The sequence below is a fragment of the Protopterus annectens genome, chromosome 8.part1 (genome assembly GCF_019279795.1).
Source record: "Protopterus annectens isolate FY-2018-M chromosome 8.part1, PAN1.0, whole genome shotgun sequence".
Taxonomy (NCBI): domain Eukaryota; kingdom Metazoa; phylum Chordata; order Ceratodontiformes; family Protopteridae; genus Protopterus; species Protopterus annectens.
The window spans coordinates 373,272,432-373,289,032 of NC_056742.1; the positions used below are offsets into that span (position 1 = coordinate 373,272,432).

Genomic DNA, 16,601 nt, shown 5'->3' on the forward strand with positions numbered 1-16,601 from the left:
TTTCTTTTAGGACTAAAGCTGTGTTTGTATCTATCCTGCTGCCTTTGTGCTGGTTTTGTGACCAATTTAACAAAAATACTTATAGAAGTTGATTATATTCTTTCAGTGTAACACATGCATCAGAAATGTTATCTTCTTTGAAATAACAACACTGAATAATTAAATACTTCTTAACATTCAGTCTCAGCCTGCATATAGTTTTTTTACCAAGTGAATGGAGAACAGCTACAGTCATTCCCCTGCATAAGGGAGGAACTTCCATAGACCCAGGCATTTACAGACCTATAAGGCTGATCATCCTCATGTGTAAAGCCATGGAAAGACTTATCATAGAGCTAACTAATCAGTTTGAATTCATCAGGGGCAGGTCATTCTTACTCACCCTGGTGGATTTTTTGAAATGTTCAGCAAAGCAATGTATAAAGGCAAAATGGTAAACAAAATACATTCCTTGACCTTGCCAAAGCGTTTGATACAATTATCCACTCAGGCATAGTAGAAAAACTAAATAAACTGGGAATAAACTCCTATGTCACAACACTGGATTGTCAACTGGCTGTTAGATATGACGTAGTAGATCAGGGTTCAGTGCTCGACCCTCTCTTGTTTTGTGTCTACTTTTATGAAGTAAAAGCCAATACCAAAGGGCTCTGTCTAACTATGTTTGCAAATGACTGCAAGCTAGGAGCAGTCACTGAATCACCAAATGACTTAGAAATCCTGCAGGAAGGTCTATCTGAAAAAAATAAATGATACCAAAAATGTATTATTGTATCATGTGGGAAGTCATCTATCCCAGGCAACAACCATGTTAACAATATGCCTCTAAGAGTTGACCCATTTGTTTGTGATTTGGATACTTATGTGGACAATGACCTTTGATGTAAGAAAATCTTTCCATATTCACAGCGTATAAAGTAAAAGATTGTGTCTAGATCTAGGGGTGTCATTGTCCCCCTTTACTCAGCCCTAATTAGACCAATAATTAAATATAATGTGCCTTTTGGCATGCATCTGTCCAGTCACATGCAACAACTGAAACACCCACAGAGATGCCTTACTAAAAGGATACAAGGTATAAACAACATGTCCTATGGGGACAGACTTAAAGCCCTGCCACTATACTCAGTATTTTACAGACTGCTAAGAGGTGACCTGTGTCTGGCATACAAGGCATCCTCCAACGCAATATTGATGGATTTACTGCACATCATCAAGCCAAATGGCATCAAAATACTCCGTTTAGGGATCTAGACTTCTTCTGCAACATCAACAGAACAGTTTGTAGGAACAGGTATATCTCCCAGAGGTAACCATTGCTCTGGAACAGACTCCCCATCCACATAAAACAAAGTTCATCGACATCCATTTTCAATCACAACTTGCATCTATGGATGGGAAGCAGAAACCTTACCCCAGGACTGCCCCTGTACAATTAATGGACATAAGCAGCTCCTAAATGCTTTATCCCATGCATGGGTCCCCTCAAATGATCTATGGTATGATCTGGTTAATATATAATTATCGACCATGGTATGGGTAAGGGTAATCTCAAACCAAATGGGATGGGTTAATTTGATCACAAAAAGGGAAACTTGCTAGGCTTAAACTGGCCTGCAAAGGTAGCTAGCCTAGTACTTAACTACGAACCTATGTTTCCTTTGAGAAATCACGTTTTTGTTTCCTGGTGAACTAAGGTTTTAAAATTGTGGTTTACCAAACTGGTCTAAAGTTATTACTTAAAATGGATGATAATGTACATTTTTAAAGGAAGTGGTTGTTTTATAACAATGAACAAAAAACGAACTCTGTGGGTTAGGTATACTCTTAGAAAACATTATTTTAAATCAATACTATTCTATCCATCTGTAGTTCCAACAATATATTCACAGTTTTGTTGTGTATGACATATGAACAGTTTATCGTTTATGTTCACTATTTTGTTTGTCTTTTTCTCATAAGGGAAATGAAATTGATGATGTTCCATGGTACATGAATGTTAATGGAATGGTTGGAGATTCACCGGATTTACCTCCATCAACAGACTACAAATATGATCATCATGGATCTCTTAAATACAAGCAGGCCCTAAAGACTCTGATTCCCTTCCGTCTTAAACAAAAGTAAGTTGCCCAGTTAAATAATTCTGTTAATATTATGTTGCAAATAATTAACTGATGGAAATGTGTGCTATTTCATACATTGGTGACGACTCAATGCAGTTTATTCATTTTTGCAGGCATTTTGATATACCAAATAAACTGCTTATTTGCAATGAAAACTAAAATGAGTAGCACACATGAAGGTTTAAATCTAGCAATATATCATAGCTGTCCCCACAACTGTTGTATGTGCCTGCCCCCCGGAATGTTGTCTGTTAGCCAGGAAAAAGAAGACAAGACAGTAGAACAAAATGAATATGGATCAGTTAAACAATAGAAGGTGTCACGATTGATAACAATCTCTCCTTCGACCTTCATATCAACAATACCATTAAATCTGTAAACAGGAAACTTGGCTCTCTATATAGAATCAAAACTTTTTTAACCTTCCCTGCAAAAGTGAATCTTGCCCACTCACATCTTATTTCCACACTTCTCTATGCCTCACCTATCTACACTAATCTTAAGAAAAACAATCTCTCTAAACTATCCACCTCCTACAATAACATAGCTAGATTTGTTACTGGAAAACAATTTAGAACCCACCATTGTCAGAATCTGCAACAACTTAACTGGCTTGAACTGACAAACATGTTGCTTCTATCCCAACTTATGTTTGTCCAAAGAGCCTTTTACCAACCTCTTAATACACCTGCTCTTTCTAACCTCTTAAGCCCTTACTCAAACCTGAACTCTCTCCGCTCTTCTAGCAAACTGCTAGTTACCTTAACCAAATCTAATAACCTTGCTGGTGATTCCCTTTTCGCAAATGCCATTGGGAAACACTGGAATAAACTTCCTCCCGAACTTACTTCAATTGCATCTACTGCTCTGTTTAAACAAAAACTAAAAGTCCACCTTAATAACCACTGGATATGTTCCTGCTCTAAACCTGATTAAAATTTTCTTGGCTCTTTCTCCTCCTCATGGCTATTTGTCTCTCTCTTTCTGGTAATACATATCTCTTCTATCCTGTACTTTGTTTTGCAAAATGTTCTCTCTCTTTCTTGGTCTCTTACTTTCTCTAATTTAACTTTCTCTAATTGATTCCAATGATGAAATTATGTTGAACTTATGGTTTATACCTTTAAATATAATTAGTTATTCTGGTCTTGAGTAAATACCTACCTCTTTTTTAAATCTGTTTGTTAATCTGTTATTATGTATTTGTTGTTTTGTTGTATCCGTCCTGTCTACATGTGGAGCTTTTCTCCCCGGGCCTCTACTGAAAATGGAAATACATCCAGTTAGACTAGCCCGGTTAACAAATGTAAAATAAATAAATAAAATAAATAAATGTAATAAAACTTTCATATTATGAGTGATTTCAATTAAGCTGATATTCGTACTCACTATAATGGAATGACAGTGCAAAAAATGAAAATAATCTAATGGAATCTTAACTTTGACTTTCTATACCTTAGTGTACATATGTGCTTTTGTATTGGTGAGTGTGTGTATATATATATATATATATATATATATATATATATATATATATATATGTATGTGTATACACAGACACACACACACACACACACGCACGCACACACACACACACACACACACACACACACACACACACACACACACACACACACACACACACACACACACACACAGAATAATCAAAGCCACAGTTCTATAATTAGGCAAAACACTTTCTCTAGCGCTAGACACACTAAACACTGTAATAATAACCACTACAGAATAAACAAACATACTGGTAAATAAAAGGTCACATTTAAACCTTATTTGAACTGTTATCATTACACCCCACCCCAGAAACTATACGGCAAAAAGCTAGCAGAAAGAAATTCAGTGAATTAAAGCAAGCAAATACACTTTATACAATATAAAATAACCTGTATGCATGAATCATTACACCCCACCCCAGAAACTATACGGCAAAAAGCTAGCAGAAAGAAATTCAGTGAATTAAAGCAAGCAAATACACTTTATACAAGATAAAATAATCTGTATGCAAGAAAAGGAAGAGCTAAAAATAGCAATGAAAACCTGGAAAGAGTCTCAGTGCGACTGAGAAAGAATTTACCATCTATAGTACCATTCATAAAATCTGGATTAAATCATCAATAAGCTTTCAAACATAAAGCTATTTGCAAACTTCCCAAGATATGATACATTTCTCTAAAGAAATAAGTCTTTCAGCATGGTGGGTCTTGAATGCAATATGAGGCACATGTGCTTAATAACGACTCTGGGCCAACAATGCATATTCCACTAGCTAGAGACAGGTTTTGTCCTGGTTTAATCTGGTCAGCATAGCATAACTAAAGAATCAAGATATGTGAATCATTCATCTTAATGAGATATGAGGTGCCCTGAGTGTCAATAATAGCTGCAGATCATGGCTTTTGATACCAATGCCAATAATAAATACATCTTTGGAAAGAATTTTCATGGACATTGCTTGCCCTCTAATCAAGTTCAGTAATGCATACTACAAGTATATTTTAGTCATATTAGACTACGAAACTAAGTACTGTGAGGTGATCCCCATTCAAAAAGCTAATTCTTAGACCATAGCAAAGTAAGTGACCAGCATTCCAGAGATGATACACGCTCTGCAAACAGTCCCAAATATCCTCAGTGATGATTGTCAGCTTGCTTCTCAATGGTCATTTAAAACAAACAAGAAATATCCCAAAATCCTCTGTCAGCATTACCGTGTTTAAACAATAGTAAATAGATTCTAGTGCAATACTTGCAGCAACCCAATCTCTTCTCTTTCCACTTCCTATAATCTAATATATCCTATTCAAGATCAATTATTTCCACTCAAAAAATGTAGAATTCAGGGAAGGTCAGCCCCTAGTTTACATCTGACTTAAAAAAATAATTAAGGGAAAGGATACAACAGGAACCAAATTTAAAACTCAAGTAATGCTAACAAACTTCAGTACCCAACTTTATATAACAAAACAACAGAATAGTGCTCAACTAAGTAAAATCTATTTACTTTTAGATGTATGCAAACAGACTACCTTTTCCATCCAAAATAGTTATTGGATGCATTAAAATGTATTGGCACCAACAAGTTATTCCCTTTGATAAGCCATGACTTCTGCTACTGCAGATACGTTACACTGCATCAAGAAGAAAATTCCCACTGCTCCCACTCTTAATCCTATCCCTTTAGCGACACTCATTCACTATTGCACTAGTATCTTCAGTACCCACAATTCTGTGTTAAGAAAATTCTATTCATAGCAGGAGATATGGTAGATTCTTCACCTACCTCCCTGCATAAAGTAGACTGTTCATATATTCATTTCTTTCACCCGACTCACTCTAAACGTCTTCAGATAGTCAGGTATTATGTGCTTTCATTGCTGATATCCTCAGTCTTATCCTCACTAAGGGATGGATTCCACATAGTTTGAAACACCCTCTGCTTATCCCACTGCCCAATGTAGTGACCCCTTCAAATGCTTCTGATTATTGACCTACTCCGAATCTATCTTCACTAGCCAAACAGCCATAAAGTTAATAAATGAACACATTTTTGAATATATTCATAAATATGACAATCTCAGTTACAAGCAACACAAGTTCCAAAAACGTGCACGCTGATTGGTCAGCGTACACATTGTAAATCAGAGTTATAGTAATGGAAAAAGGTCCAGTCCCCCGGACTTTTTCCATTACTATAACTCTTTTTTCTCACTGTTTTGCTATGTTAAATGAGTTTAACATAGCAAGACAGATTTAAAAAAGCAACAGAGAGAGATTCTCCGTTGCTTTTTTAAAAGCTGTCTCGCTATGTTAAACTCCTTTAACATATCGAGACAGTTTGTAAAAAGCAATGGAGATCTTCCTTTCTCCGTTGCTTTTTTCAAAACTGTCCCGCTATGTTAAATGGGTTTAACATACTGAGACAGCTTTCAAAAAAAGCAACGGAGATTCTCCATTGCTTTTTTTAAAGCTGTCTCGCTATGTTAAACCCATTTAACATAGCGAAAACAGTCTGTAAAAAGCAACGGAGATCTTACTTTCACTGTTGCTTTTGCCCACAGTTCTGATGTCCTGCATAGGCGTACGCATGCGCAGTACATCAGAACTGCCGCAGAATACCAGACAGCTGCAGAAGGGCAGCAAGGAGGCATTATACAATGCCATTATTTAAGAAAAGTAATTATTTTTTTTCTTAAATAATGTCATTGATAATAATAACCACTTCTGGGTGTGGTAATGCTGGATTTACCCACGGTTGGCTGTTTGGCCACTTGGGCGCCTCGTGACCAAACCACACCAACCATGGATAAATCCAGCATTACCCACACCCAGGCGTGGGTTATTGCTATAATACATCAGCACAAAGGCGTATTATCCACTGATATTCCTTCATCTCAAGCTTATTGTTAAGATCTACCGCCTTGTATATCCTTACATACTCTATCACCCTAAAAGAGAATTTATATGCATTTCCATATGTAATGATATCCTTAGCCAAGGAATTACTGTCAATATTTCTTTTTATTTCTGAATGGTGCTCAGTTATTCTTTCCTTCAGTTTTCTGGTAGATTTCCTAACATAAAATGCCTGACATCTATTACAGGTAACCAGGTATATTATATTCATTGTAACATGTTACTAAGCCAGAAAATATGCAACTCTTCCTAGTTATAGGGTGTTGAAAAATATTATTTTTGTTAATGACTTCACAACAGCTACAATTGTAGCAAGGAAAGGTACCTGATTTAGCTGCTGTTACCCTCCCCATTCTTGACACACGTCTTTATAACATAATATCTGCTTTAAACTCTGACATTTTCTGTATGAGAAACTGGGTTTCATGCCAGCTATGGGACATAATTCAGGTAGAGATGTTAATATACACCAGTTATTAATAATTCTTCACTGGGTTTCATGCCAACTATGGGACATAATTCAGGTACAGATGTTAATATACACCAGTTATTATTATTAATTCTTCTTACCTCAGAAGTAGCTCTGTTGAAAGCTGTAACAAAACGTAGCTTACCTACATCTAAGTTGGTCTCCTTAGTTATAAAGGGTACTTCCATTGTGTTCATAGAGAAATAAGGTTTAGTACTATCATCCCTACAGCTCAAGACATATTCAATTTCCATATCTAGGGACTCCCTATTATAGCCCCTCTCCATAAATTCATCTTTCAGTTCTTGCATTTGTTTCTTAAGTTCTTCTATAAAAGTATTAAATCTACTAATTCTAACAAACTGAGCTTTTGTGACACTTTTAAACACATGTGGTACATGCATACTGTTTCGATGGAGAAGTTTATTCCTATGTGTAGGTTTTTTATAAACAGTAGTTTGAATTTCAGTACCATCAAACAGAATTCTCACATCCAGAAAGTTAATGCTAGTATCTGAACATGTTGTTGTTGTTGTGTCTTTCGGCTTTTCCCGGTTAGGGGTCGCCACAGCGGAACTCCGGTCCGCTAATGATTGGCAGTAGATTTTTACATGCCAAGTTGCCAGCCCTGACGCACAACCTTCAACGAAGGTATGCCCATTCATGCATATCTCCACACAGAAGACGCTCTAGCTGAGAATCGAACAGGACAATGTCTTACTGTGAGGCGACAACGCTACTGCAGCACCACCACCGCTGTGTTGCTAGTATCTGAACATGTCATAGAAAAATATAAAAATCCAATGCTGTTATTTAGATAGCTTAAAAACACTTCTAGTTCATCCTTACTACCATGCCAAACAAAAAACAAATCATCCACATATCTTTTAAAGCAACTAATATTCTGAGAATATTGCTGTGGGCCATGATATCTAAATTCAGTCTCCCATTTATCCGGTACTAGGTTGGCATATGTGTTAGCAATTGGAGTAACCATTGTTATGCCAGATATTTGATGGTAAATTCTTTCATTAAAAACAAAATAATTATTATCTAGTACTAATGGGAGTAGTTCACATGTAGTTTCACTGACTCTACCAGAGTGTTGCCCACTTTTGACCAGCAGTTCCCTTATGGCATCAATGCCATAACTATTAGGTATAGCACTAACAAGTGACTAAATGTCAAGAGTCACCATTAGAAATGTATTTGTAGTACCAAAAGATTTATATGTGTTAAACCAACCACAGAAAGTGTGTGTGTGTGTGTGCGCACATTTTGTACATTTATGCAAAAGTTTTGTAGTGTTTTATGGTTGTATACATGTCTATGTTTTGTGTGTGTGCACATCTTGTGCATCTGTTTATGTGGTTTCAACTGTTTTGTGCTTGGGTACATGTTTATATTTTGTGGGTATATTTGCAAGTTTTGCACATTTGTTTATAGGGTTCGCACTGTTAAGGATTGTGTACATTACTATGTTTTGTGTGTGTGTGTGTTTGCATGTGTATATATTTTGTACACTTATGTAAAATGTTTGCATTGTTTTATGCTTGTATACGTGTCTATGTTTTGTGTGTATGTTTGTTTTGTACCCTTGTTTATAGGGTTGGCAAGGTTTATGTTTGTCTACATGTCTATGTTTTGTGTGTTTGTGTGCACATTTTGTACATTTGTTTGAGGGTTTGCCCTGTTTTATGGTTCTGTACATGTCTGTATTTTGTGTTGTGCATGTTTTATACATTTTATTGTGTTTGCACTATTTTATGGTTGTGTACATGATGTTGCGCGCGTGTGTGTGTGTGTGTGTGTGTGTGTGTGTGTGTGTGTGTGTGTGTGTGTGTGTGTGTGTGAGTGAGTATGTGTGTGTCTGTGTGCGTGTGTGTGTATGTGGGTGCACATTTTGTACATTTGTTTAAAGAGTTTGCAGTGTTTTATGCTTGTGTACACATCTATGTTTTATGTGTGTGCATGTTTTGTACATTTGTTTATTTGGTTTGCATTGCTTTTTTGTGTACATGTCTAGGTTTTGTGTGTGTACATGTTTTGTACATTTCTTTAAAGGGTTTGCACTATTTTATTGTTATGTAGATGTCTATCTTTTGTGTGTTTGCATGTTTTGCACATTTTCTTATAGGGTTTGCAAAGATTTATGATTGTGCACGTGTAAGGTTTGTTTGTGCAACATTTGTACATTTGTTTAAAGGCTTTGCACTGTTTTATGGTTGTGTACATGCCTATGTTTTGTGTGTGCATGTTTTGTACACTTGTTTATAGGATTTGCACTGTTTTATGGTTGTGTATGTGTCTATGTTTTGTGTGTGTGCATATTTCATACACTTGTTTTTAGGGTTTGCATTGTTTTATGGCTGTACACATGTTTATATTTTGTGTGTGCAAGTATTGTACTTTTGTTTATAGGGTTTGCACTGTTTTATGATTGTGCGCATGACTATGTTTTCTGTGTGTGTGTGCACGCACGCGCGCGTGTGTGTGTGTTTGTGTGTGCACATTTTGTACATTTATGTAAAAGGTTTGCACTGTTCTATGGTTGTGTACATGTCTATGTTTTGTGTGTATGCATGTTTTGTATACTTGTTTATAGGGTTTGCATTGTTTTATGGTTGTGTACATGTCTGTGTTTTGTGTGTATGGGCATATTTTGTACAAATATTTATAGGGTTTGCACTGTTTTATAGTTGCATACATGTTTATGTTTTGTGTGCCTGTGCATATTTTGTACATTTTTTATAGGGTTTGCACTGTTTTATGGTTGTATACATGTCTATGTTTTGTACACTTGTTTATAGGGTTTGCACTGTTTAGGGTTGTGTACATGTCTATGTTTTGTGTGTGTGCTCATTTTGTACATTTGTTTATAGGGTTTGCACTGTTTTGTGGTTGTATGCATGTCTATGTTTTGTGTGTATGCATGTTTTGTACATTTATTTATATGGTTTGCACTGATTTATGGTGGTGTATATGTCTATTTTGTGTGTGTGTGTGTGTGTGTGTGTATGTGTGTGCACATTTTGTAGATACGGTTTGCACTTTTTTATGTTTGTGTACGTGTGTGTGTGTGTGTGTGTGTGTGTGTGTGTGTGTGTGTGTGTGTGTGTGTGTTTGCATATGCATGTTTTGTACATTTGTTTATAGAGTTTGCCATATTTTGTGGTTCTGGACATGTCTGTGTTTTGTGTTTGTGCATGTTTCATATCTTTATTTATAGTGTTTACACTGTTTTATGGTTGCATACATGTTTATATTTTGTGTGTGTGCACAATTATTTATAGGTTTTGCACTGTTTTATGGTTGTATATGTGTTAATGTTTTGTGTGCGTGTGCATATTTTGTACATTTCTTTATAGGGTGTGCACTGTTTTATGGTTGTGTAAATGTCTATGTTTTGTGTGTGTGTGTGTGTGTGTGTGTGTGTGTGTGTTTATACATTTTGTACAATTCTATATAGAGTTTGCACTGTTTTGTGGTGGTATACATGTCTATGTTTTGTATGTGTGCATGTATTTTAGATTTGTTTATTAGGGTTTGCACTGTTTTATGCTGGTGTTCATGTATATGTTTTGTGTGAGTGTGCACGTTTTGAACATTTGTTTATAGGATTTGTACTGTCTTATGGTTGTACACATGTGTATGTTTTGTGTGTGTGTGTGTGTGTGTGTGTGTGTGTGTGTGTGTGTGTGTGTGTGTGTGTGTGTGTGTGTGTGTGTGCAGGTTTTGTATATTTATTTAAAGGGTTTGCACTATTTTATGGTTATGTACGTGTCTATGTTTTGTGTGCATGTTTTGTACATTTGTTTATAGGGTTTGTACTGTTTTATGGTTATGTACATGTATATGTTTCTTGTGTGTACATGTTTTGTACATTTGGTTATAGGGTTTGCACTGTTTTACTGATGTGTACATCTTTGTTTTCTGTGGGTGCACTTGGGAACTTTTACTTTAGTTTTAATCAGTCGAATAATTATTACTTCTTTAGTGGAATTCTATTATGACTGATAACAATAAGGGTGTAGATAAAATTTTGGTGATGCACCAAGAATACAGACATATTTTGCATGCACTAAGAGTTGCCATAATCATCACCTTCACCATCATCACCACATTATCATCGACTCCCTTTCTTACATTTTTACATTGAATCATAGTTTTGTGTAGAGTCTCACCACCTGTCACAATTCAGAGGCACTGCCCTGCCTTCTTTTCCTGACTTGCCTGGCTGTCACAGGTCTTCTTATACAAAATTCATTCATCTGATGGATGGATGCCCATGTCTCCAGCTGCCTTCTTAATGTCTCTCCCAAGTCTGTTTTACCAGATTGTATTTTTCTACTGCACATATGACTCAGCCACCATAATTTGCTATAAGAATTTATGTAAATAAAAACATATCTACAAGGTGCAACTGACAGAATGTATGGAATTTCTGGTTATGTTATTGCAAATATCTTAAATTATAGGTTTCGTTATTGTAAAGATCTTGAATTATAGGTTTTGTTATTGTAAAGATCTTGAATTATAGGTTTTGTTATTGTAAAGATCTTGAATTATAGGTTTAAAGAATGAGTTTTATTACAACTTATAAAGCCGCAAGCCATAAACCAAGTTCCTTAATCATATAGAACAACATGTTTCATGTGTCACACAAACCAATTTGTTGTATATATTTTGTAGGTGAGAGTAGTGCTTCCGAATAACTTCAGTGTGGTACATTAATTGCCTTAGGGACTATCTTCAAGTGGTTTTCTGCTTTAGTACTCAGTTACTTTTTTGTTGTTCCATTTAATTTAAATCTATCTTTATCTAGCTATATCTGTATCTATATATCTATCTATATCTACGTCATTATAACGATCTGTCTATATACACACACACACATATATATATATATATATATATGTATATATATATATATATATATATATATATATATATATATATATATATATATATATATACATACATGCATACATACATATGTGTGTATATATGGTTATACTTCAGAAGATCGAATGGCTGAAATATCGAAAACCATATGGTCGAGACCATATAATCGATATTTCAGAAGATCGAACTTCTGAAATTGTAACAAAAATAAAAAAAAAAAAACTGTTAAAGAAGATGGTAATGCAGGGGAGCATATACCAACTCCGAGATCGGTCTACAATGTTAATACAGCGTGGAAGATTTTCCTATTCCCTGCTGTAGTGCGATCTTGGAGTTGGTATATTTAAGTAGGGGAGTGTGGGGGGGTGCAGGGGGGCTTGAATTATCAATCATATGGTCTTGACCATATGGTCTTCGATATTTCAGCTGTTCGATCTTCTGAAGTGTAACCGTATATATATATATATATATATATATATATATATATATATATGTGTGTGTGTGTGTGTAGTATAGAAAATGTTATGTTAGGATTTGCTACTTTTGTAGCTCAGTTATTGTTTTAACTTTTTTATTTAAGCTGATTTAGACTGTTAGACTTTGATATGCTTTTTTGACTGCTTGTTGTCAATGTTTTATTTTATTTTCTATACATTTTAATAATTTTTCATTCTACTATGAATTCATTGTTTTTCTATAAACTTGATTTCCATGAAGAGTATTGCTTTTTGAGAGGTAGTTTATTTTTAAAACAGAGGAAAACAAAGCAAAACACAATAAAAAAGATAAAATGGAGCTGACCAACCACTACATCACATTTATTAAACAAAAGTAATAAAAACAAATGAAGACTGAACACTTTTGTCTTGACACTGCAAAGACTTCATCAGAGTGGTATATCTGCCATAAAAAAGACTTTAAATACAGATTCACAGCCAATCAAACAATAAATGCTAGCATGTCCTATCATTCAACCTAACTGATGATTCTGGTAAAAGTACAACAGCAAAACAAGGAACAAGTGGACCATATATGTAAATGAATAAAGATATAACATATATAAAATATGAAGTTATCATTGCTGCAAGAAACTCTAGCATATAAATGCAAAGCTAAAAACTTAGCTTTGGTTGGCTCCATTTTATGTTTATATTAGGTTGTTGATTTTTATTTTTGTGTTCAATATATGAGGTTACATTTTTTGTTGTTACACTGAAGTGTGTGTATTTGTGTGGGCGCACATTTATGTTTGTCTTTGTGTCTGTGTATTTATTACATAAACAGAGATAAAAAAAGACAACTTTGCATCTTGTAATCTGTATCTTTTACAGACTTTATATTACTTTAACAGCCTAGTGGCTTTTTGTTTTGCTACCTATAACCTGCTCATGGTAGAGTTGTGGTTGAAATGGTCTGTATGGATCAACACAACAAATTTGTTAACAAAAACACACAAATAAATAAAATCAATATTACTAAATATTTAAAAGAAAGGAGTTATGAATGCTTATCAATGAAAATCACTTGAGTATTAAGGTTGAAATGTTGTTGGAAATTCACCCACTCACATAATAAAGTCACCAGGGTGTAGTAAGTAAACTGTCTACTACCACTAGTTCCATGACTACATATAGAAACGTCCTAGTAACATTTGACTCTATTGTCAGGCACACTGACTCCTCCATCCTTACAGGGCTGGATGAGGCAAGGTTACAGCCAGCTGTCTCACCAGCTCCAGGATCCATGATGTTGTGATGGCTCTACAGTCCCTTCAACCTGGCAGAAATTATTATTATCTTGGGGTAACCCATAAAAGTTTAAAGGCTTAAGGTGCTCAGTGGTGAGAAATATATTTAGAGACAGCTTCAATCTCACTGTGCATGTGTCAAATGCAGGAAAGAATCAGGACCTATGTAGAATCCCACCTTCATCCAAAATGTTGCTTAAATACAAAGAAAAGATAATTGGTTACAATTGACTAAGTAGCTGATGTCATTCTAAGGGTGTTCACTTTGTGTCAGTTTGGGATGGAGATAAGCTGACAGTGCAACTTGCTTCACAAAGGGTGACCTTCACCTCTCCTTCCATGGCTTCTGTGTACTGTCTAAAGCCTTTGCTACCCCATAGTGCCTTTTTAGATAGAGCCCAGTTGCTGGACATCCCAACATAAACAATGAAAAATACAGTTGATTCAAACTTCAAATCATACATCTTGATAGCTTTTCTCAATGCCAGAAATCTAAATTGCCTGATCTTCAGGCTCTCTTACAACTTGAATGTGGCCATATTAGTGCTGTAACTGAAATTTGTTTTCACTATAGAGATAACACTCCCTCCGTACCTGACTTTTCTGAATAACCTACATTCAGGCTTGATTCAAGCTGTACAACATCACCTCTAGGAAGATTCTCAGACAACCACAAACTAAACTCATGGAGCTCCATCTTATCATGAACAAAACAAATTATTGATTTATAACCTGTTATAGATACCCTCCATATCCTCAGAGGACCATGAAGGATTCCTAAATGTACTGACCAAACTACCCATAATGAAAAAGGCCTTTATGAGGCATGCTTTCAATTTATGAATAAACTGGTGACATACACTTCCAAAGTTGCGCATGTCCAGAGATTCCTGGACCAAATAAATGGGAATTCCCTAGAACAAATAGTAAACCAGCCAACTACAGTACAGCACATTCTAGACAGTGTCCAGACTAACACAGCCCTCAAATGTACCACTCCTTTACTGCCTCTATCCCTGGTTAAATCTTACCATAAACTTGTGACCTTTTTTTTAAAGTCTCAAACAGCACTGAAGTCAACACATCTGTATTTAAGAATTTCAAATGTACAAACTTACTCAAAGTCTATAGTAAACTCACAAAATTTACTTGTAATATTGCCATTCCTAATGCCACCTCACCTACTACTTATGCAACAGAGCTCTATTCCCACTTAAAGGAAAACTCTACCTTCTACAGGTTAACTCAACTCTCAGGTTGCTTTTCTCCCTACAGTATGGTTCCAGTATTGTGTATGTATCAGAAACCTGCTTGTACTTTATATAAAACTTTCCTTTCCGTTGCCTTGGAGTCAAAGGAAGGGAAAAAACACCCACTTTTTTTAAAATTTAAATCTCACATAATATGCAGAATAATTTGTCTGCACCTGCATGACGTACCAGAATCAGAAAAATCTGTAGTCAGGTACTGCTGACAATCATATATGGGTAATTAGTCACACTGATGTCAGGAGCACAATAGCGGCTGTAAAAAAAAAAAAAAGACAGAGACGTGAAACTGTTTTCTTCTGTCTTTATTGCAAACAGAAAGAAAACTTACACTAATTCAGAGCTGTTCCCAATGTAGCCATGCCTTCATTGCAAAACAGAGCAATTAGATCAGTCAGTGGTTCAAAGGCAATTGTAACATCTATTGAGAAATTAAAATAAGCAGCTTCACAGTATTGAAATGCAACATTTTAATCTTTGTTTGCTGTTTATACTACTTTCCATTTTAAGATGACTTAAATGTAGTATCCAAGATGTCTGTGACATCTACAGAAATGTCAGAAAATATTTTTTTTGTAATTCTTGTAAAGTAGCAACACATTTATCATAGTGACTGGTGGAGGATACTGTTGAGTTATCTCAGACTACAAAAAGATACTTCGAACAAAGGCCTGCAATTTGAATACTATTTTAGTTGCAGCTGTATAACTCCTTAGTATACTGTAAGACAAGCTCTGAGACACATAAACATGAGGGCTATTCAAGAAACAAAGGAAGCAATCCTGTTAGAGCAGGTATGCTGCCTCGCTAGAGACGGCTTGCACCTGTCACCCTTAGGCTTTCGAATAATGGCCAAGGCTCTTGCCACCCCATCGTGCCTTTTTTAGGTAAGGCTCAAAATACAAACCCACCACCATAAATAGCACAAGTAACAAAAAACTGAGGGTAATGCTACTCAATGTCATTAGTCTAAACCTCAAAATGCACGCACTAGAGGCACTCCTCAGTATGGACAAAATTGATATATGTGCAGTAATAGAAACCTGGTTTAAGGCTCCAGAGAGCACCCCAGCACTACCAGGCTACAACTCATACCATACATTTCGGCCACAGAACCCAAACCGAAATACAAAAGGTGGGGGTATATCCATATTCATCAAGGATACCCACACCTCCAGGTTAGTGGCACAGCACGATGCTTCAGAGATCATCCACATGCAACTAACAATGGGCAAAACTGCAATTCAAATTGAAGCTTGCTACAGATCACCCACCATGTCCCAGGACCCCCATTCTGCATTTCTGGAAACACTGGGAAATATAAAGGTCTTACCAAGCACCCTAATATTGGGTGATTTCAATTACCCAAACATTAACTGGGAGAACTACTCAAGTACTAACTCCCTTGCCCAACTTTTCCTAGAATTTATAAACTCAAACATCCTGGTTCAACTGGTCAACACTCCCACCAGAGGTGACAACATATTGGACCTGGCCATCACCAACATGGGCGCCCGGTGTTTCACACCAGAGGTCAACCCCTCACTGGTTAGATCTGACCATAAGTAAATCACTTTGGATATCCATATTTCGCCCACACCCCGGACAAGAAAACCACTTTGAAAAACTTTTCAAAAGCAAACTTCACATTACTT

General features: G+C 35.9%; 1 protein-coding gene across 1 annotated transcript in view; it reads left to right on the plus strand.

Moving 5' to 3' along the window:
• The window catches only part of ABCC12 (ATP binding cassette subfamily C member 12), a 1,155,696-nt gene that overhangs the window by 304,360 nt on the left and 834,735 nt on the right, over positions 1–16,601 (plus strand). The window contains exon 3 of the mRNA XM_044081948.1: positions 1,963–2,123. Coding sequence (XP_043937883.1) covers positions 1,963–2,123 — 161 coding nt within the window. The remainder of the gene's footprint in view (positions 1–1,962; positions 2,124–16,601) is intronic.